This window comes from Engraulis encrasicolus, chromosome 3 (assembly GCF_034702125.1).
Source record: "Engraulis encrasicolus isolate BLACKSEA-1 chromosome 3, IST_EnEncr_1.0, whole genome shotgun sequence".
NCBI classification, from domain to species: Eukaryota; Metazoa; Chordata; class Actinopteri; order Clupeiformes; family Engraulidae; genus Engraulis; species Engraulis encrasicolus.
In genome coordinates this window covers 31,487,445-31,509,758 of record NC_085859.1, presented here as the reverse complement: position 1 = coordinate 31,509,758, position 22,314 = coordinate 31,487,445, and the positions used below count along the sequence as shown (strand labels likewise).

Sequence of the window (22,314 nt, the reverse complement as noted above, 5' to 3'; positions counted from 1 at the left end):
CGTACTCATGTTATAATGCAATAGTACGATGTACTGTATATGTACCACAGCATCCCCAGAAATGAAATAATCTTAAGGAAATATTTGGGGTGTCTAATCGATAACACTTGGCGTCTGCTATGCCACTGTGCTACAGATGGAGAGGAGAAACATCTTCGGCCACCACCTGAACTCAGATGAGGAAGAGGACGGCTACGAGTCCCCGCACGCCGCCAGACGGAGAGGAGCCTCAGTTGACGACTTCCTTCGTGGATCTGAGCTGGGGAGACATGTAAGGCTTATGAACATACTGCACACATACTGTATGCCTTACAGTGCAAACACATTCAAATTAAAACTTTTGCTGTTTGCTGTTGATAGAAGGATTCTGTCTTACCATCCTCACTGTTTTCTGAGCAAAATGGAAAGTTCAAGCATTGTTTTTACCATACAATAAATCTGTATCCCTCTTTTTAGATTTGTCCTAGCATCTCTATAAGAGGGTCTGTCCGTCCGTCTGTCTGTCCGACTGTCCGTCTGAAACGCATTCTTTAAATCGGCCAAAAAACACCATCTTCAACGCCATTGGACGCATCTTTGTCCACCTGTCGGACTTTTTCTCCCCTCACTTACTCTGTGCCTCCTTTTCTCAGCACCACTACGGCCACAGTGAGGAGTACTACACGGAGAGCAGCCGCGGCTCTGACCTGTCGGACATCATGGAGGAGGACGAGGAGGAGCTGTACTCCGAGATGCAGCTGGAGGAGGGGCGCCGACGCAGCATCAACTCGCACAACACGCTCAAGGTACAGCACCGATACGCACAGGTCTACCCGCGCAGCGCACACTCGGTCCCGCGCGCCTACCGACAGGCTTACGCACAGTCACACGGGGGGTACCGCTCACACTCGCAATCACAGCAGCAGCGCACACATGCACACACTCATATGGACACATACGTCCACTCCAGGTCGAGACAATCGCAACAACAACAGCCACACTCTTACGATCGCCTACACTCGCAGGACATGTATCCTAGCTCACGATCAAGGCCAATAGCACAGCAGCAACGACAAGCACACTCGTATGAGCGGTCACACACACAGGACGCGTACTCCAACCCACGCTCACACCCACAGGACGCGTACTCCAGCTCACGATCGCGCCCAGTATCGCAGCAGCCTGATGCGTATGAGCAGGAGCAGGAGCAGACGGGCTTTAGGCCGCGCTCCAGGAGCTCGCACACACAGGACGCGTACTCCAGCTCACGATCGCGCCCAGTATCCCAGCAGCCTGATGCATATGAGCAGGAGCAGGAGCAGGAGCTGACAGGCTTTAGGCCGCGCTCCAGAACCATACCCATGTGGGGATACGACCGCCGCAAAGGGGTCGGCTTTATCTGGGCCTAGGATTACAGAGGAGAAGAGGTGGAGGCCTTACTATGCGTATGTACTATTATATTATATCATATTATATTATATTATATTATACTGGGTATGAAAGCCTAGAAAAGCAGTAAATTGGGTATATACCCTAGGACAGTGTTTCCCAACCTTTTTTGTGTCATGTACCCCCTAAGCCTTTTCGTTGTGCCATGAGTACCCCCAAACTCATGTTTTACAGCACCTTCTTTATTGCAGTGTGACTATGCACCATGCATTTGTTAAAATTACATTTTTCCAAGTACCCCCTGCAGTGTGCTCGAGTACCCCTAGTGGTACACGTACCCCTGGTTGGGAAACACTGCCCTAGGGCATTAGGGAAACTAGAAACCTACAAGGTACAGGCGTTAGAAGTTGGTGCTTTTATGTTTATTTTTTTGCAAATAATAGGTAGGAACATACAGTTTATGCAGAGTCAGTAGAGCAAGAGAAACACTGCATTTTAATGTTTTCTGAGCCAAGGTGCACCATGGTCAGAAGGTGCTGCCGTATCTTTGTTCCAGCCAATTCATTGAACCAGCAGAAAAAATCATTATAAGCACAACTGTTTTTAGACAGATAGACAAAGCTGGTTTGTTCCCCTTTGATCCTGAGATTATACATACTGTAGTTGGTTTAATGAAAGGTACTTGAAAAAAGGCAGGAATTATACACATGCTGCCATATATTCAATTGATAAAAGGTGGCACAAGGGAGCACATTACTCATATAGGACCAGAGATGTATAAAATAGAGGTAGTGTTACGTATGAAAATGCAACACTGGTGGGATGATATTACAGTGAGAGCATTTCTATGCAGTTCAGTATCCCGAATATGAAGCATATCCCGGTTATGATGATATTCGGGATATGGTGTTTATATGAGTACAAAGAATTATATCCCAGTTTACATTCTTGGCCGTTATAGAATTCTCTTCAAATGTGTGTAGCCTAGATACCAGCAACAGCGTTCTATGTGAAGCCTCGGTATTCAGGATAAGGTGTTTACATGCATCAGTATCCCGACTTCTTTTGGAATACTCCACCTAGCATATCCCGATTTCTCAGTATCATGAATAAGGGCTTATTCTGGATATTGATGTCGGGAAAATGTGTTTATATGCTCGAACGCAAATTCGGGATGCCGATCATATTCGGGATACTAAACTGCATGTAAAGGCACTCATTGTTGCAATCATATAACAGCACACTACTAGTGTTGTAATCACATCCACAGCAGTAGTACTTCTACTTAATACAATTCTGAGCAGGGCGGACAAAGGTACAAGACGGAGAGCAGGATGATGGAGGAAAGGTATTAACAAGCTTCCATTGTACTGTATCTCAAATACGTATACACCTCTTGTGTATTACTGGAAAACTGCACAAATAAGCACTCGTCCTATTTTAGGCCAAGCTGCACACTTTTGCACATTAGGCACTATTCAAACAATGCATTTGTAAATAGCCCCATTAATACTACCAGCAACAAAACTTGTAAACAAACACACATTTATTTTTTTATTTATTGCACACATTTACGTTTGAAACACAAGGGCCCTTCAGATGTGGAAAACAAAACAACAACCACACATGTTTACCATCTGTAATATGGGCTTAATATGTAGTACTGTAATAATAATGATACATTATATTGTCTGCATGGAGTGCAGTGCTTCTGTCTCTACTTGAATTATTATGTACATATGAATTTAATGGTTTGATTGTCGTCCACAAATGTACAGTATATTGTGTGAAAGGGCCGAGACATGCCCTTTGTCATTTGCTAGTATGTATGCAGTGCGGGAATCTCATTTAAGTGGGCCTGCTTAAATGAAACAGTTATTCACTTTTGTTTATGTTCGTCTCATGCCTCTAATTTGGTTGTGTCTTATTTGTTTTTTTTCTTTCAATCTAAAATACAAGTATACTACAAAAAATTAAATACATTCAACAAGTTTAATGTTATACCATACTGACTGCATTAATTTAGATTATATATTACTTATGTCACTGTTGCCATGCTGTAGAGTTGTTGCTATAATGCAATGTTTCATTGGTAAAGAAGGACTTGCTTTAAAAATATATATACATTAGTTGTACTCGAATTCTTAGAGGATATGTGATCTTTGCCTGTAGCAGTTTTACACATATAAGCTGTATCTGTCAATGCTTTATGATGTTGTGTTGTCAAATGTCATGTTGCATAGGTTGTCATTTATATGTATATTGCATCCAGTTCATCCGGCAGATTTTTACCCTCTGTAGTTTGAAAGGAAGATGAAACAAAGAACTTTATCAGAACCAAAACAAATGTTAGCTGTCTTAACCATAACTATCAAAGTTCTAGTTAATGCTTTTCTTCTGTTGTCTCTACTACTTTTTTTTCTTTTTCGACAAAATGGCACATGCTGTCTGTTGTCATTGTCACCATGTTTGGAGCCAGATACCCATTTCCTCCATGTACCCCATTGCCGGCCGAATTCAGTGTGCCCATGAAGTATGTACAGTGCTACATTTTTTTCTGCTTTTCTGTTTTGTTCTGGAAATCATCAAAAACAAAATAAAACATGATTTAAATAATGAAAAAGGTGACAGCGAAGTTCCCATTTGAAGGAGAAAATTATTATTGCATGTTTGCCTGTCTAGTTTGTTCACTGTAAAACATTGCAACCAGTTAACCATAAAATAGTAAGTTGCCCTGCTGGCTTATGTTTGTAATTTAACTCAAATTGAGAAAGCCTCGAGTGAAGTTATCTTACAAACTTAAGGCAGCAGGGCAACTTACCTTTTTACGTTTAACTGGCTTGCAATGTTTTACAGTGTTTGACTAGGGATTCATACAAATGCAAGTGAACCAATTCAGTTGTTAGCATACAGCACACGCTATCATTTACAAGGCATATTGGGCCTTGCTGTACAACTTATACATACACGATGAATCACATTGACATCATAATAGACTTTATGTGACTAATATGCGTCTAACTCAAAACAGATGTAACTTGAAAGCTACACGATTGTCTCATAAATGTTTTAAGTATATTATATTATGATTAAATTGTAATTATATATTCAGCGGCTGTATACACCACGGACCACATTCTGTCAAATGTGTGGATATGGTAGCAGAGAGTAATAATAAGATAGTACACACTATATTGCATACACTACACACACAGTAGTCAGTCTAAAAGCACACAGTACCATCAGGACAGGTCAGCACCATTCTGGTGCTCACCATTGTTAGTAAATGCTGTAAACACTCCCCTCCTCCTCACAGGTATAAAGATTCCTATTTATTTATTTGCTCTTTTATTTTATTTCATTTTTTTGTTTTATTTATTTTTATATTATTTTATTTCATTTTATTGTCCCTGTTTCAGTTATCTGTTCAGTTCCACTCATGCTCCTGCTGGCTTTTCACCCATTGCTTTTTTCATGTTTGTGAAAATACGTCATTTGTGTCTCTGTAAGTTTATTTTGCTCTTTTTTGGCTTTCTTATTTTGTGTCTTTTCTTCTGTTACTGGATGCACTTTTGTGCCATCACTGACTCCTCCTCCAACAGTCCCAATCCATCTATCCATCCATCCATCCATCCATCCATCCATCCATCCATCCATCCACCCATCCATCCATCCATCCATCCATCCATCCATCCATCCATCCATGCAGTGGTCTGGCCATCCATCCCCCATGGACATACACACCCTCCACAGATTCCCGACTGAAGCATGCCATAATCCGACACGGCATGATAAAACGCATGCCTTTGCATCAGGCCATTGCCTTGCCGCAGATAACTAATTCTGTCTTTACTTTTTTGTCTTTCCTTTCCCATTGTGTTCTTATTTGCACACTTTGTTGCGTCTCCTGCCTGTTCTAACACCTTCAAAAAAACATGAAAAAAAAACACCCATGAAAAAAAAAAATCCAATCCACCAAAAAAACAACAAAAAAAATCAACTGAAAAACATAAACTCTATAAAACATCATCTATAATGAATTGATTCCTGGGCCCCTCACCTTCCACTCCTCTGATGGGCCCTTTGTGGTTCTGGTGCTTGGTGACTGTCCTGTGCTCTGCTCTGCTGTGCTCTGCTCTGCTGTGCTGGGCTGGGTCATGGCACAGGCCTACTACCGGCGGCACGACCTGCCAGAGGAGCGCGACAACTGGGACCTGCAGCGCGAGGTGGTGCGGCAGCGCTCCCTGCGCAGCAAGCGGCTCCACAGCATTCCCGAGGTGGCCGAGGACGAGAACGACGGGGGTGGCGGCGGAGGTGGCGGAGGTGGCGGTGGTGGCGGCGTTGGTAGTGTCAGCGGAGGTGGCGGCAGCATGGATGGCCAGCGTCCCCGCACGGAGGACCACCACCAGCGTCCTCTGACTCCCCACCGGGGCCCCCGCGTCTACCACCAGGACTACCAGCAGCACAACCGCCTCTCCCCCAGCAAGTGCATTCGCCGGCTGCAGCGCCAGCGCTCCTCGCCCCGCTACTCCTCCTTCGAGGACCGGGTGTCTGCTGGCGTGGGCTGGGTGATGGGCATGAGGCAGAGCACCAAGAGCCCAGACAGCGGTTTGGACTGCGGCAGCGAGGAGGAGGGCCCAGGTGGGATGGGGTACCGCGGTGGCTACTCGTATGGCGCCGGGAGCCCCATGCGCGTGGGCATGGGCCCCAACATGCGACTCATCCACTGCGAGGGCCCCGTGGAGCGGCGAGCGCTGGCTGCGGCCGGCAGGAAGAGGACACTGACGCGGCAGAGTAGCGTAGATGACGAGTTTCTGGATGCCATGGACAGGCGGGCGGCCGCAGAGCAGTACCTGGGAGGAGGCTACTACCACCCTGCGCATCATCATCCTCATCAGCATCCTGCTCACCACCAACACTACCCGCGCCCACACCACCACTACTTCCACCCGCATCCTCAGCGACGCTTCCAGAGCGAGGTGCGGCTGACGGACCTGGGCAGGAGCTACTACAGGGAAAATAGGGCCCACTCTGTGGCCAGGCTCAACAACAGGGGGATGGACGAGCCTCTGGTGTGTGTGAGACCGACTACAGCCGTTGGCCTGCTACACAACTCACACAACACCACCACCACCACCACTTCCCCTACCCTCTCCTCTCCTCCTCATCTTCCTCCTCTTCCTCCCCAATACCTCTCACACTCTTCCTCCTCCTCCTGCTGCTCCTACTCATCTGCTGCTTTCTGTTCTCCATTTTCAAAGCGGTTGAAGCATTTCTCTTATTTCCTCATCAATCCTGCATTTCCCCTTGTACATTTGGTAATGTATACGTTTTTTTAAGTTTGTTTTGATTTTTTGTCTGTTGTTTTGTTTGTTCGGTTTTTTAATGGCTTATCTGTTTAATTTTGGATTGATGTGGACTGAATGTTACTACATGTTCATTTGTTTCAATTTGTTGTTTTGTAGACTTTTCTTTCTTTTGTACCTTTCATGTGTATTGTTTTCCCCCTCGGATGTGTAGTGAAATTTTTGAATGTAGAGTTTTGGAGTCATTTTTTTTCTTTTACCTAAAGGCCATTGGAGTGAGTTTCTTGTTTCTGTGATCACAACAGTTATACAGTTGGCCTCTTATATCTTCTGGCTTTCATTCTTTATTACCTCATGTCTTCTTTTCTCTCCCTCTTCTCATCTTTCAAAAAAAAAATCAACAAAACAGAACAAAAACTGAGATGGTCTTTAGTTGAACATTCAGTTTCTGCCAAAACCCTACCCATGTTGTCGTTGGGGTTGTGTTAACCGATTCTGTTGGTTTGTTTGTTTGTGTGTTTGTTTGTTTGTTTGTTTGTTTGTTTGTTTGTTTTGGTCCCTCTCCTTGACTGATTGTCTAGCTGTTGTAGTTCATGGGTAACACAAACATTTGATATACTATATTTATTTTAAATGGCTTGCTTGTTTTTTGATTTTCCATATCAGTATGTTTAACATGTTTGTTTTTTCGTCTCCTTTCTGAAGATTTTAGGAAGCTCCCAATCCATGGCACGTCTGGACCACACAGGGAGGAGGGTCCATGGCTTTGGCCCCTCACCTCGACGGCCCATGATGGTTCCTTCCATCGGTTAGTTTGGGTATCGCCCCCTCCCCTCTGCCTGCCCTCCAACCAATCTGCTTTCAACTTCTACTGTATTGACAATTCTGGTGTTGTCGTTGTTACCTCCCTGACCCAACCCTTGTTTATCCCTATTCTTACATGTTTGTAATCCATTATGCCCTAAAATGTCCAGTGTTCCTAAGTATTATAAACTGTTGGTGATGAAGGCTTATATTAATAGCACGACACATGCTTGAAACAAGTATTATTAGTATAACATCACAAACTGGAGAAAGAAATGTTTGGTGTCTTGGTATTAAGATCCTCCCTCTGGTAGTCAGTGCATTGCTGTTTTACATCCCGAAACTCCAGCTCATCTCTTGTGGGTTGAAGTTGCCTCAGTATGGGATCACTTCTTGGATCAGTTACTGTAAATTCTTGGGGACTTTTTTTCTTCAGTGATATGACAATAAACAATTAAAGTAATAATTAAAAAAATAAAACAACACAGCTGATCCTAGATTGGCAGTAAGGAGCAACTTCACCCTGGAGAGGTCAAGTGGCTTCAGGCTCCGTCCACTCCACCATCCCATGACTCCTCACCCACCCACAGGAAGTGTCCACATCAGGTGGGTGGGGTTTGGACAGGTGTTACTGTAGAGGGGGGCTTTGGCAGTAACGATCTTGATTTCAATTGGTGTTTCCATAGAGATCACCATGGAGAATAACAGTGAGGGGAACCTCTCATCTGTCAAGGAAGATGTTTACTATGGCAGTGTAGCACGGCGCAGGAAATGGCCCCCGCGGCGGTCAGACCACCAATATGGTATGTGGCGCGGCGGCACACCTCCAGAGAAACAAAGCACTTTTGTGAAGGAGAGTAGAGTTGCCCTGCCGTGACTCAAACCCGGAATCTGAAATGGGCCCTGAAAGGGTTCGGGTTCGAGTACCGGCACGGCAACTGTACTCCCCTTAGCTACGTACAAGCACAAACAAACAACTCAACAAACCAGGAAGGGTACAGCAATATATTTTGTGTATATTATAGGAACAGTTAAAGGTTGAAAGTTCGTCATATAAGTATATAACTGTTTAACTGTTACAGTAAGCATAATTGCAGATGGATTATGGTCAAAATCAAAGTCTGCTTCCTGTGAGGTCTATCATATCAACATGTCAGTGTACATGTAGTCAATCTGTAGGTTATTTTCAGCTCTGTCATGATGATACTTTAAATGTACCGTAGTTTTCTTCTACGGTAGTTTTAGTGATGGATGAGTGCTACCCTCCCTCCCTCCCTGTGTGTCTTCACATTTTTGCCCCAACCCCCCGGATACTTACCCCCTGTGCCTGTGAACTGCCCTCTTCCTCCCCATCCATATACCATCCTCCCTTTCCCATCTTTACCCATCTTTGACATCTACTGTAGTTCATTATGACTCCCACTCCATCGCCGTTTTCCCTATGGCTTTTCCCTCTTCTCTGCATGGTCATCCTCTTATGCTGACTGCACATGCATGCACTGACTGTAGATGCAGTTGGGTCAGCTTCAAATCACTATTGCATCTAGCCTGGAGATGACTATGTACTATTACCAGGTTTCCATCGCAACTCTGCAGCTACAGTAGTACACAGTATGATTTTAGCTTAGATAACATGACCACTACTGTATTAGACAAGGACGGCATGGTGCCTGTTGTTTCTGAGTGTGTGACTTGTGACTGGTGGGGGAAAAACACAGCATGAATTCTTAAGGGCCGTACACACACGTCGCTACTAGTTACTCGCTCAGCGAATGAAGTCAATAGAATGTCAATGTGTTCCAGCGAGATGAGCAGGCGAGTAGGCGAGTACTGTACAAGCGATGCGATATGGGCAGATAAAATATTTTAACTTCGAGCGAGGCGAGTAAGCGAGTAATCAATTGGAAAGCAGAGTTTGGTACTTCTCACCTGTACATTGGCAGTTAAAGCCGCTTGAACTTTCAGCGAACGTTCCATGAAAGAGTGGCGAGTAGGCGAGCAAGCGAGAAGCTAGTAATGTGTGTGTACGCCGCTTTAGACTTTCATTGGGTATGCAAGTGTACTGTACCACACACAATCACAAACAAACGTCTTGTAGCAACACCCTGCTCTGAAGCCCTCCACCCTTTTCACATGAACGGATATTGGTCACCAAACACATCTGTGCTTGATTTACGCCATGGCTGATGCAACTTGGAGCAAAACGTGTGCAAATCAAATGTTACAAAAAAAGAAAACCAAATCCCTTGAAATATGCCATTTGTTGACACATTACAACATTGTGTCATTGCTGATCCACATCCATGTAGTAATAAGGGCTTTATGGCAGCGTGTTAAATTAAAAAAAGTGCTACACCACAGCATGCGTGTGTGCTGCTCGCTGAGGCTCTGTGGAATGGTTTCAGTAAAACAGCAATGTACATTATACCCCCACCTCTTTTGTCTTGTGCATGTGCTAGTCAACTCCTGGCTCTCTTCAATCTGATGTTTCAATCTGATGAGTTATTGAACGCTTTGCTACGTGCCAGTGACTCAGACATACTGTATTTTCCTGACAAGATGTTTTTTCTTACCTCATCTCATTAGTACCGCAAATCATGCACTCACGCAAAACATACACACAAGTGCTCTTTACTCACATTTGTGAGGAATGATCGTGATGACCCTTGTGAGAGAATACAAGATTTTTTTGTTTTGTTTTTTCACAAAATGGTTGGGAATCTCTGACCCACTTGTAGTCAAATTGCTTGACCAGCTTGACCATTCTGCACTCTCTGACTACCATGACAGGGGTTCAGCTGTGACAAACAATGAGGCAGTTAGTAGTCAATCAGTAAGAAAACAAGTCTTATTGACCAAGTAATCAACCAATCGATCAACTGTTTTTTTTAAATCCACAGTTTGATTGAAGTAAGTCTTCCTAATAAAATATGCTAAAGAAAAGCAAAGCAAAGCGATTGTTAAGTTCTAGTGAAGCTTGACATGCCGTAGTTTACCTGTAGAGGCCTATGCTATATGCATACTGGGAAGGAAGCAGAGGCATTTTGATCTAAGAATTTAGATAGGTCTTAAAATTGAGAGAACAGTTCTGGACCAATTTCAAAGAATAATTTCTTTTCAGATATCAGAGAATAATAGTAAATTGCAAAAGTGATCAGTAAGAGTAACCAGGTAGACATTTCAAATGCACTAAAACATCAAAAATATCATATGTAGTGTGGAAAATACGCCATCTAGTGTATAGAGTTTGGTGCACATGCTGTATATGTCTTGAGCCTTACTTTGTGAATGTGTTAGTAACCCCCTTCCAGAGAATTCCTCAAAATTGAAATTGAAAAATTGAAGAAAGTGTTTTAATTTTAGATTAGAGGACAGTTGTGTATTCCGATGTGTTCCTCATACATACCCAAAATCTTATTTACTGCATCTTCTATGTCTTATGTGTCCTAAGTTTTGCACCTTCTTCATGTTGTTATAACAGTCTTTCTATAACTGATGTTCAAGTTAATGCTGGTGTGTGTTTAACGTATTTGGAGATATGTGCCTTACACCACATAACTAGGGAATACAGTACACACCCATCGTCATTTTGGATCTTAGAGCAGCAGTAGCTGGGTCTGTCTTTCATTGCAGATGGTTACGGTGGACGCAGCCGCCGCTCGCCAGACTACTATGAGTCTGAGCTGGAGGACTACACGCGGATATTTGTGGCTCTGTTTGATTACGACCCGCTCTCCATGTCCCCCAACCCTGACGCGGGAGTTGAGGAGCTGCCTTTCAAGGAAGGGCAGATCATCAAGGTATGGATGGCTGGGTAACATGGTATATTCTTTCTGTCTTTGGATTTTGTGTGTTGTGTGTGAATACATGCTCTCCTACATGATTACTTTTCATCAGGAGTGTGTAAAGATGTTTTAAAATAGCATGTGGACACCCTGTCCAGCATCTCTATAAATTATACTAATGAGTTTTCCCATAGTATACTTTTTTTGTATACAAGGCAAAAGCAGAATGTAAAAGGTGCTTAGCTAATATTCTTTCCTTTTTCATTGTAAAGAAAGGTATATTTGGTAGAGATAAACTTGAAGTCGGGCATGTTTTTCTAGCAGTCCAGAATAGTGTCCATACTGTATCTTGGTGCTGAATACTGAGTAGACGTGCTGATACCAAACGGAAAAAAAGACCCCACAATAAGTCCTCCATGCTTCTGTCCTGAACCATCTGGTGTATCATGGAAGAGAACCCAAAGCAACAAAAAATGGCAACAAACTCACCAAATATTAGTTTCCTGAGACGCTTCCGATGACTTCATTTGTTTACTGATACCAAATGCTGCACGCAGGTGTATGGTGACAAAGACACAGACGGGTTCTACCGTGCCGAGGTGGGTGGGCGGCAGGGCCTGATCCCCTGCAACATGGTGTCTGAGATCCAGACGGATGACGACGAGATGATGGACCAGCTGCTCCAACAGGGTTTCCTGCCTCTCAACACGCCAGTAGAGAAGATAGGTAATACCAACACTACACTACACTTGCTACGTTTACATGAGACATTTAATTCTGAATGAACTCACTTTAATTCTGAATGAAGGTTAATTCCGCTTTGAAAACGTCATGGAAACACCTCTTGATTTGGAATTAAATGAAAGATCAAAGTAAATTCGGGCAAACTATTTAATTCAGAATTATTCATTCGGAATTAAAAACACCATGTCATCGTAGCCATTGTGCATCACTTACCTTGTCCTCTGCAGCTAGTCAGTGCATGTACACGTACAGCACATACTGTACTGTACACATCTCTTCTCCGTATCCTCTCCTCTGCTGTCCTCTTCTATTCTTCTGCCTTTTGATCTTCTGTCTGAACAAGCTCCATAGCATGCCTCACAGCTCTTTGCAGTTACTACAACAACTACAACTACAACTACAACTACAACTACATATCTTTCTCTCTCTCTTCTCTCTCTCTCTCTCTCTCTCTCTCTCTCTCTCTCTCTCTCTCTCTCTCTCTCTCTCTCTCTCTCTCTCTCTCTCTCCATTACGGCACAGATGTCCAGAGACCTCCCTTTTCACTCTCTTTCCTTTCAGTGCTTTTTATGCCTTCTCGTTTACTGGCTGCAGAGAGGTGCCTTTGCTATACCCAGCTCTCTGTTCTGTTTTGCCAAGACAGTATATACATGTTTTTCTCCTGCTCCTAATGGTCACTGTCCTGTTCTTTATCCGCAACAAATGCTTTGAATGCATTGTTTCTGCTGTCTCTTTCCAAAACCCTTCCTGAGCTGTGGCTACTGTATGTGAATGTGGATGCTTCACAGCTTCAAAGCCCTTTCGAAACTCCTTTGCAAGTGAATGACACCTGTGCTTTACCCTCCCTTTTCCCCCCTCTCTCTCTCTCTCTCTCTCTCTCTCTCTCTCTCTCTCTCTCTCTCTCTCGTTTCCTCCTCTCTTTCTTTCTGTCTTTCTTTCTTCCTCCCCTTCTTTCTCTGCATTTCTTCCTCTCATTGCCTGTAAAGTCAACTGCAATCGCTTCAGAGATGGCCGCTCTATAAACCGCAGGTCCCGAAAGTCCAAAAGAGGTCTGTTCTCTGCCCTTTGTCCCCTCCCCATTCCTCTACCTTTATGCTGTTCTTTTCCTTCATGCATTCGTTCACATACAGTACTGTCTATCCTCTTTTGCTTTCCTCTAATTCACTTTTGTTTCTGTTGTAAGTAAAAAATACAGTCATAATCCAGTCCTAGAAATAATACAGAAATTATTAATATGGACATTCTTGTCAGATTTATCCCCACACAGTACTAAGAACTTGCATGCGTGAGTCATGGTTTGAAGTCATGGTTTGTGTAAAACATATAAACAACATCCTACCATGAAACCAGTATTATAGGAGCAATGGTTAAGATGCCATCGCACAATTTAAAAGTTGGTCACATCACTGTTTTTCGTGTGTTCATTTCATGTTCTTATGTTGTGCTTCAGACTGTTCGTGTTGTGTGTTTAAATGTGAACAGTTGGCTATTGTACCCTATATACTGATGTTAAAAAAACACACACACACATGTTTTACATACACAGATTTGTTTTCACACACATTTTCAGTTATTGAATTAGTGGGACTATGACCTCTCTGTCTGCCCCCACCCTCCTCTTCACCTCTCCTTACTGTATGTCTCAGAGAGGAACCGGCGCAGTGGCAGGCAGCACCCCGTGTCCACGCGCAGGATGGTGGCGCTATACGACTACGACCCACGAGAGAGCTCTCCCAACGTGGATGTGGAGGTAAAGGCCATATGGCTGCATTACTCTTCCCCCCTGTCCCTCACACATTCATTCTGCAAACTCCCATACTGCCTAACACAACTAACACAGCTTTGCATTGAGCTAGTAATTTCTCATCCACATCATCCGACAACTAGCCTGATGACACCCCACTACCTACACTATGATTGCACTTCACACAACTACAGATACTCAAGATAAGTTTACCGAGTTTGCTTAACACAGTGCTTGTAGTATATGACACACAGGAAAGAGTGTGTGTGTGTGTGTGTGTGTGTGTGTGTGTGTGTGTGTGTGTGTGTGTGTGTGTGTGTGTGTGTGTGCGTGTGCGTGCGCGTGTGCGTGCGCGCACGTGCACATACTGTATGTGTGTGCGTGTGTGTGCGTACGTGTGTGTGTGTGTGTGCGCATGTGTGTGTGTGTGTGTGTGCATTTGTGTGTGCGTGCACGAGTGTGTGTGCGAACGTGTGTGCTTGTGTGTGTGTGTTTGTGTATGCTCCTGGTTGTCTCTCACTCTCATCCTTTGCGTTGGCCCCTGCCTGCCTCAGGGCCACCACTATGGGGGCGCCAGGCTGAGTGAGGAGGTGAGTTGAGAAGGAGACCGCAGGACTCTACAGTACAGTGAGGACGCACGCGTCCCAAATGACATCCTCTCTCCCCTAAACCCTACGCACTCAACCCTTCCTTAGTCTCATTTAGTGCACCCTTGGCACTCCTCAATGTTGATGTGTTGTTTTTGTTGTTATTGTTGTTGTTGATGATTATGATGTGAAGCATGGTGTTGAAAAATGGTAGCAAGAAAAGAATCCTGTCATAAGGTCTTAAAAATGCTATGTAATGCGATGACATACTGTATGTACGCCATATACCACAATGCTACACGTACGTCCACGATAGCACCGAAACTACAAATTTAAAAAGTAATTGTTCTGGATCAAAATAGCCAATTTAGCCAAAATAGCCCATTCCCATAGTTGGATTTGGGTATTGAGTTACTGCTTCAAACAGCTAACAAATATTATAAATATGTTATGCTATACTACCAGTACACATCCGTGTATTCTGTGTTATATAGCCTCTATTTCAGGCCTTATGGTTGGTGACTTCAGACAACCTAAAGATCTGTGCTCATACAGGGCAGTAAAGGACAAAAACTAAGCTGTTGAATTTTCCACTTGTTTGTGTGTGTGTGTGTGTGTGTTCCCCTTGTTTTGTTGCTGTTGTTGGCTAGTACAGAGGTGAAGGTTACACAACCGACTACGCTTGTGAACGCAGCTCTCAGTCCTCTGTTGAGCTGTGCCTTACCTCATCTGTAGGTTGTGTGTGTGTGAGTGTGTGTGTGTGTGTGTGTGTGTTAGTGTGTGTGTTAGTGTGTGTGTGGTTTTACAAGTGGTCTTTGTGTTTTGGGAGTTCTTTTGAGAAGGGCAGAGTGTGATCACATCTGACATGTTAATATTCGCATTACATTGTCATGTGACTCCTTCTGGAACAGGAAATCGTTGCCATGTTCTAAGAACCAACCAAATTACCATATTTCCTGGAGACAGAAAGTGCTTTGTTTACTTAGAAATGTTTGTTGACGTAAAATATAACCCATCGCTGTTTTGTGTTGTTTGGAGACGGTTCATCTCGTTTTGACAGTTATGTTTTGTCTCCCAGGCTGAGCTCACCTTCTGTGCTGGTGATGTAATCACTGTGTTTGGGGAAATCGACGAGGACGGCTTTTACTATGTAAGTATCTGTCAGTGCTGCTCTAGTAAACACCTCACAAGATGTTTACAAATTTGTTTCTATTTTTCAGATGTATAGAGAAAAAGGTCTTTTTTCCGTTTTTTTTTCTGTTCTGATGGATGAGCAAGTCAGAATTAATAAGTATGTGCGTACACAGAGTAAGATAGTGAGTCTGTGAGTGCATGTAGGCCTCAAGTCTACAAGTTGAAAACACTACATTTTATGTTATGTGATGTCAGTTACCATACAAGCTATTTACATTAACTGCAAGCAGACATGAATTGTCATTTTACAGAAATGATAGTGGAAGTAAATGATCGGCCAAACAAGTCTTCAAAATAACTTTTCGCTCTTGGATTAAAATTCCATATACATCTTAATCTTAATCATCTGTTACTCAGAAGGAACCGCTACTATCTTCGATACACATCGTAACTAACTCAACTTAATTAACTCAGAAGCTATTACAATCTTGTTGATACCATCCACAATCACCCATAATTCATAAACTGTCTCTGGATAAATATCATGGATGTTTTTTTCTTTCTCTGAAAGACACATATACTGTAACTAAACTATTTCATTAGATATGCTGCCATGTGTAACTCAACCTATGTGCTATATTATGCTTGCATGGCTTACTGTAAATTATACTAGTACAAAGACAGTAGAATTATTGTAACACTGAAGTCACTCCAGTAATGCCACTTTTGCCCAGGACCCAGAATTTCCGATGCTGTCCATTCACAAATGTCATCTTTTTGATTAATATTTACTACCACCATCAATTTCTAAGTGTTCATTATGACTTTGAAGTTTTCTCTTGCCATGCACGAAAAGATGGATCCTCTCCATATACATATGTGCCGCTTTGAATGACAACTCATACAGTAGACATGTACAGTATTTACTAACAAAATATTGAAAAAAGATCTGGGGTGCCTTTCTCGAAAGCGTAGTTGTTAGCCAGTTAGCAACTTGGGTAGTTGCCAATGGGAAATCGCATTGCAAAGAACGAAGTAGCTAACGTAGTTAGCATCTATGGCTTCGAGAAATGCACCCCTGATTTGTGAATGGGCAGCACAAACACTAATATTACACCATGTACCTTTAAACACCCAATGGTCGAGCATTTGTGGCACTGTGTGTTGCTGTATTCATATTTTCTGGTATTTCCAGTGCAATTCTTTTTGCAGCCGTTTTGCCAATTATTCATTGACATGCTATGGTCTCTGTGCCTTTTCCCCACCGCTAAACGATCCTCTCAGGGTGAACTGAACGGACACAAAGGCCTGGTCCCCTCCAATTTTCTGGAAGAAGTGCCTGAGGATGTAGAGGTCTATCTGACAGACACTCCATCTCGCTACCCCCAGGAACACCCATCAAGGACAAAGACCAAAAGGGTACATCATCTTAAGCAGTGCTAGCCCTCCTGTCATCCATCTTGCTCTTTTTTTACCTTCCTTATCCTCCTTATCGCTCTATCTCTCCTTTGTATCCACTTCTTTTTATGCCTCCTCTTTTTTCCTTTGTATTTGTACTGTACTTTCTTGTGTGTATATGGTTTCTTTTTTATACTCTCTGCCCCTCGTCTATGTGTTTGTGTTTGTGTGACCAGCCACGTTGTTTTTCGGAAAAAAAGGTTGTTCTCGTATCATCTGGAAATATCACCCGAAATATGACCAGTGACACAGCCACGTCTGTTGTTTACCATCCAAAAAAAAAAAAGGCGGAAAAATGCTTGACTGTGGTGGAGCGTCTCTATGTTGGGAAAGGGGGTGGGGTGGATTTGAAAGCAATGAATGCGAAAAAATTGTTATGTGTAAAAAGAAAAAAAATTAACATGTAAAGTATTGGAGCGAAGAATTGGTGAAGTTTCTCTTCTCCGATCTGTCTGTCATGTGCCATGTGTGAGGAGGGACAGGCAGAGCACTATTTTCTATCCCCAGCACAGGCACCTAGGATTGTTTCAAAATGCTGTATGAATATGGTCTTGTTTGTTCAAAAACAAAAAAAATGCAGTTTATAATAGAAGACAATAGTTTTGATGTATTGAAAGATGAAAACCACATAGACTGTAGTCCTGCATGTCCATGACTTTAAAAAAAAAGAAAGAAATGCTTGAGTTTTTGTTTTCCTATTTTATACTGCACCAATTTGAGTCCAGTAATATATAAATATATATAAATGACATTTTTTATATATGTTTCCGAGAGCAATGTTTTTTTGTATACCGGTAGCATTGACAATTATTCCGTTCAAGAAAGTCTATTAGAAAGATATGATCAGAAGAATAATTATATTCATATCCATAGATGTTATAGTAATGTAAAGTATAAATGTGTATGGAAAAAAAAACGAACAAACAAAAAATACTGTTGCAAAATTAATGTTTTACCTTATCAACAGGAATCAAACCGAAACCTTCTTACTTGGTTTCTCTGTGACTTTTTGGTTCACGTTTCATATTTCATTGTGTAAAAAAACTGTTGAAAATGCCATCACTGCATTATTTATTATTTTGTATTTCTTTTTCTCACCCGCTTGGCCAACACAGAAGAAGAGTGTTCATTTCACTCCGTAAAGCCTCAGTGGCCGTCACGTAAGTGAACAACCGAGGATACCACTGTTACGCTCTCCTCGTCTAATGCAGATGACACGGGTCCTCCTTAGCTCCTGGTACGCACTGCAGCAACACACTAACCGTTAAACAGTACATTCAGTACATGCGGAGACACAAACAGTGCTGTACATTGACATGGAGGACATGCAAAGATACTGTACACAGAGCCAGGCAGGCACGCATGCATGCGTGTGCACGCTAACACTCACATGTCAATATTTTGTGCTTTTATTTGGATCTCAACACAGAGAAAGCATTACAGATCACACACACACACACACAGAGTTCATACAGTGTATTTACACGTGCATACACAGTACAGATAGTATATTAGCACACACACACACCCCCCCCTAAAAAACATTGACATTGTTGAACACTATATATTTAGTACCTTATGCGTTACTAAAAAAACAACCTGGCAACCTGATTTGGTCATGGGATATCCACAGGGGCTTGATAACACACATGCGTAGAGGTCACCCTGGACTTGATAACACACATGCGTAGAGGTCACCCTGGGCTTGATAACATCGTACATGCGGGCACCCTGGCCAGTGCATTAGACACGAGGCATGGTATCTTCCGTTGTTTCTGCTGGGTGTTGTACATTCCAATGTCCGTCTTTCATAACCAGTAAATGTCCCTATATACTGTGACTCATGAGAAGCTTCAAGGCCATTGTTGCACACCTAAGGCTCCGATACCACCCACCCACTGTCCCCTTTTCGACTGTGTGTACTATAATAGCCAATCAGACGACAAGTTTATGGCACTCGGACTGAAATTCTCCTCCTCCTCCTATCCCTTATCTCCTCCTCCACCCCTCCCCCCATACCGTTACCCCTCCCCCTTGCCCACCTGTCCAGTTGAAGTAGTGCACCTTGACAAACTGCTTATGGTATAAAATAAACACACAACAAACAAAATCAGGACAATAACTAAATAATTGGTACCAAACCGATCAGTCCCTAAAGCAGCAGATTGTTTTTTTGCTGTCATACTTGAGTATGCGGGGTGCACTTTTTCTCAAGCATACAGAATGGGTTACTTGAAAGTAGCAGTTTTTTAAACTGGCATCCTTTTCCCCCTTTGTAGAGAGTTTCATAGGTTCCCAAATGGAACCATTCAGTCGATTAACATGAGAAATTCATTTGTAAAACAATTATAATCTAATTTCCACTCAAACCAAATGTGATGGGGTGTCACATCCATTTAAAACAAAAATTGCAAACCAAATCGTGATGAATTGGCCACACTCCAACATTGTAAATCTCATAATTGTGCTGTAATAAACTAATTGTTGTCCTATGACGGTTTTAAGTATGGCAGGTTGTAAGAGTGTTGTCAAACTTTATATGACTCAGCCTGGTTTTGCCGTGTTGACATTCTCATGTTAATGGCCATCAAGATGGAGAATTCCTCTCTGAAGTGCAATGGACAAAAAGCCTTTTAGCTCATGAGTACAAAACTCTTTAGATGATAAATGTTTCATTTTCTCCTTTGTGTATGAATGCTTCCACTTCCTAAGAGAAGCTGTGTGTCATCTCCAGTGTCCCCCAGTGTTAGAAACAGAACAAATGGTGTATATATTTTGAGGTGTGTTTTTGGTTTTGTGTGTGAAAGGTAGTTGTGGATACATCTCCTTTCCTCTCCCCTTATTTCAGTAGCCATTCCATGTAGCTAAAACAAAAAGAGATTGGAGTGAACAACACAGAACAAAATGCCGATTTGGGACCAGACCTCTGCTGCTATATCTCCACCCGTGCAAAGTACCAGGTGGCCAAGGTTGAAGCCACTGGAACAGGCTTTCAGTGAAACACTCAACTTATGCAATTGTGAAGGGCAGAGAGACATCTCCTTCCAAAATAAAATGAGAGCCCCAATCTGAAGCTGGTGATCGAACGGTCTGCCCACCCAGTGATCTTCCCTCTTTTCAAGGGAAAATGGCCATGCATGTGCACTCTATGTTGAACCATTCAACATAAGTACACATGCGGTGGCCCACTACTGTGACCCAAAATATATGCAAAGACAAAAACAAAAACACGGGTGGGTTGACGACGGACACAGACTTGGAAGTGAAAACTGCTGAGAAATAAAGGGGAAGGTGCGAACCGGGATTGTTATGCAAGCACTAAGGATTACACTGTAATTTATGAGAAGAAGGATAGAGGAAAGACGAAGAAAAGAGAGAAAGGAAGGAAAGAAGCAATTAAGGAAGGAGGGAAGTAGAGAGGAAAGAAGAGGACAGAGAAAGGAAAAGAAAAGAAAAGAAAAGAAAAAAGAAAAAGAAAGACAAGACGAGATCAGTACACAGGGAAGTTTTCTTTTGCTAATTCCCATCCACCTGAACTGTCCCCTTACGGGTCTCCCATTAGGTCCCGCTGGACAAATCGGGGCCATCAGGAAGAGCAGCCACCCCGCCGGTGCGCCCTCGCATCCCGGGCTCCCAGCCCTCGGGGCCCCTGGGGGCGGCCTCACACACCAACACAAAGACTAAGGGCCTGCTCTCCAAAGGGAAGAAACTCTTGAGAAAGCTTGGAGCTGTTAAGTAAATAAAAAACAAAAACAAAAAAAACTCCTAAGAATGGAAAAAACACCCACCCTTTCCCTCACCACTTCCTCCACTTTACAGCTACTGGTACTCTTCTTTCTCCTGTACTGCTCCTCTTGACAACACAACACAACATGAGACAACACAACAGCACAGGCATCAACGTGTAATGACGACACCACACACTCTACAAAAGCAAAAAGAAAAATGATGTCTTCTTCTCTGTTACTTCTACACTGGCGGTCTTAGACTCTAGATGTAAGAGGATGATTTACAGTAAGATTATAGACGTTATAACTGAGCAAACAGAAGAATGCAGGAGAATATTTGAGGATTTGAGGATATTTGGAGAAGTAAAGAGTGTCTGTGATATTAGGAGAAGTGGGTTTTTTCACTCTCCTATCAGATTATTATTATCATTATTATTATTATTATTATTATTATTATACAGAGTAATTTATTTCACACAGAGGATATCGAGATTCAGGGACTTTGGAAAGGTTTACGCCTCGCGCTTACGGCAGGGAGACCAGTGTGTGTTGTATACATTTCTTGTGAAGCACAGAAGAGAAGTGTGAGTTTGGTTGGGATAGAGGTGGATCCGTCTCCGCATCCTCTCCGTCCTTATCGCTCAGGCTTATGAATGTACAGTGCAGGTGGTGGCTCTCAGATGGTGGCTAAATAAATGCATACCTCTACAGGAAATACACACGTGCACTCACTCACATAGCCCTCAGTTCTATATACCGTACCTAACGTAGTTCAGGCTTACAAACTCTCCGTTGACGCCTGGGCGTACAATACAGTACACACCCCACGTGCAGTGTTTACAATCAACTACTAATCTACCCAATGCTAGGATGGATGAAACGTTTAACAATATCTATTTGCAAATGCCTAGTTCTACTTCAGTCATGACTTTGTTTTAGTTTTTGCACGGATCAATCTTCTGTAAATTTCCATGAAGGTTAAAAAAAAGAAAATGAAATAAACAAGAATACACTTTCTGCCCAGAAAGGAGATCTAAATAGCACAAGAAAAAGCCCTAGCACAGTATAGGAACAGGGTTTTGGGATAACTAGAATTTGAGGTTTTATTATTAGTCTTTATTTTTTTGTTCAATTCATTTATCTATTTATTTTCGGATGAAAGGGAAAGACATTTGCCGACGTCGGCCGAACAAGGCTAGTGCAGTAGTGTTGGATGCTCATGACTTGCCTAGTGTGACTCTGCCTCCATGTATTTGCCTTACAATTGCACAATGGTTTGAATTTTTAATTCAGTCTAGTCAGTGGTGCAAAAGGTGTGTTTGTTTGTTTGTCTGTTTGGATGTGTGGTGTGATGCGTTTGTTCGTGTTCCATGGCATTCTCTGTACTGGCGACAAACAAAAACAGGTGATGATAAAAATATAAGTGTGATTTAGGGTGATGTGATACAGTGGTGTGCTGCTTTCTGCATCCCCATGCTTGTCATGTGCTGTCATGTGGTGGTGGAGTGGATATGATGGGACGCCTGACTGCGACCCCTCCCCGTCCCCTTGTCCCCCTCCAGTTAACCCCTTAACCTTTGACCCTTAAACCTTTATTTATCCATATTTTCTCAGCACAAGTATCAGTATCACACATGGGCCTCACTTTGGTCTGCT

The 22,314-nt window shown here is 42.8% G+C and overlaps 1 protein-coding gene across 1 annotated transcript in view; it reads left to right on the top strand.

Annotated features, from left to right (window-relative positions):
* The window catches only part of rimbp2b (RIMS binding protein 2b), a 68,153-nt gene extending 47,484 nt beyond the window's left edge, over positions 1-20,669 (top strand). Inside the window, exons 17-30 of the mRNA XM_063194429.1 lie at positions 137-271; positions 633-785; positions 5,535-5,708; positions 5,778-6,440; positions 7,380-7,482; positions 8,165-8,281; positions 11,112-11,278; positions 11,821-11,989; positions 12,994-13,056; positions 13,654-13,757; positions 14,306-14,341; positions 15,417-15,488; positions 16,757-16,891; positions 20,493-20,669. Coding sequence (XP_063050499.1) covers positions 137-271; positions 633-785; positions 5,535-5,708; positions 5,778-6,440; positions 7,380-7,482; positions 8,165-8,281; positions 11,112-11,278; positions 11,821-11,989; positions 12,994-13,056; positions 13,654-13,757; positions 14,306-14,341; positions 15,417-15,488; positions 16,757-16,891; positions 20,493-20,669 — 2,268 coding nt within the window. The remainder of the gene's footprint in view (positions 1-136; positions 272-632; positions 786-5,534; positions 5,709-5,777; positions 6,441-7,379; positions 7,483-8,164; positions 8,282-11,111; positions 11,279-11,820; positions 11,990-12,993; positions 13,057-13,653; positions 13,758-14,305; positions 14,342-15,416; positions 15,489-16,756; positions 16,892-20,492) is intronic.
* Positions 20,670-22,314: the final 1,645 nt, after the last annotated feature.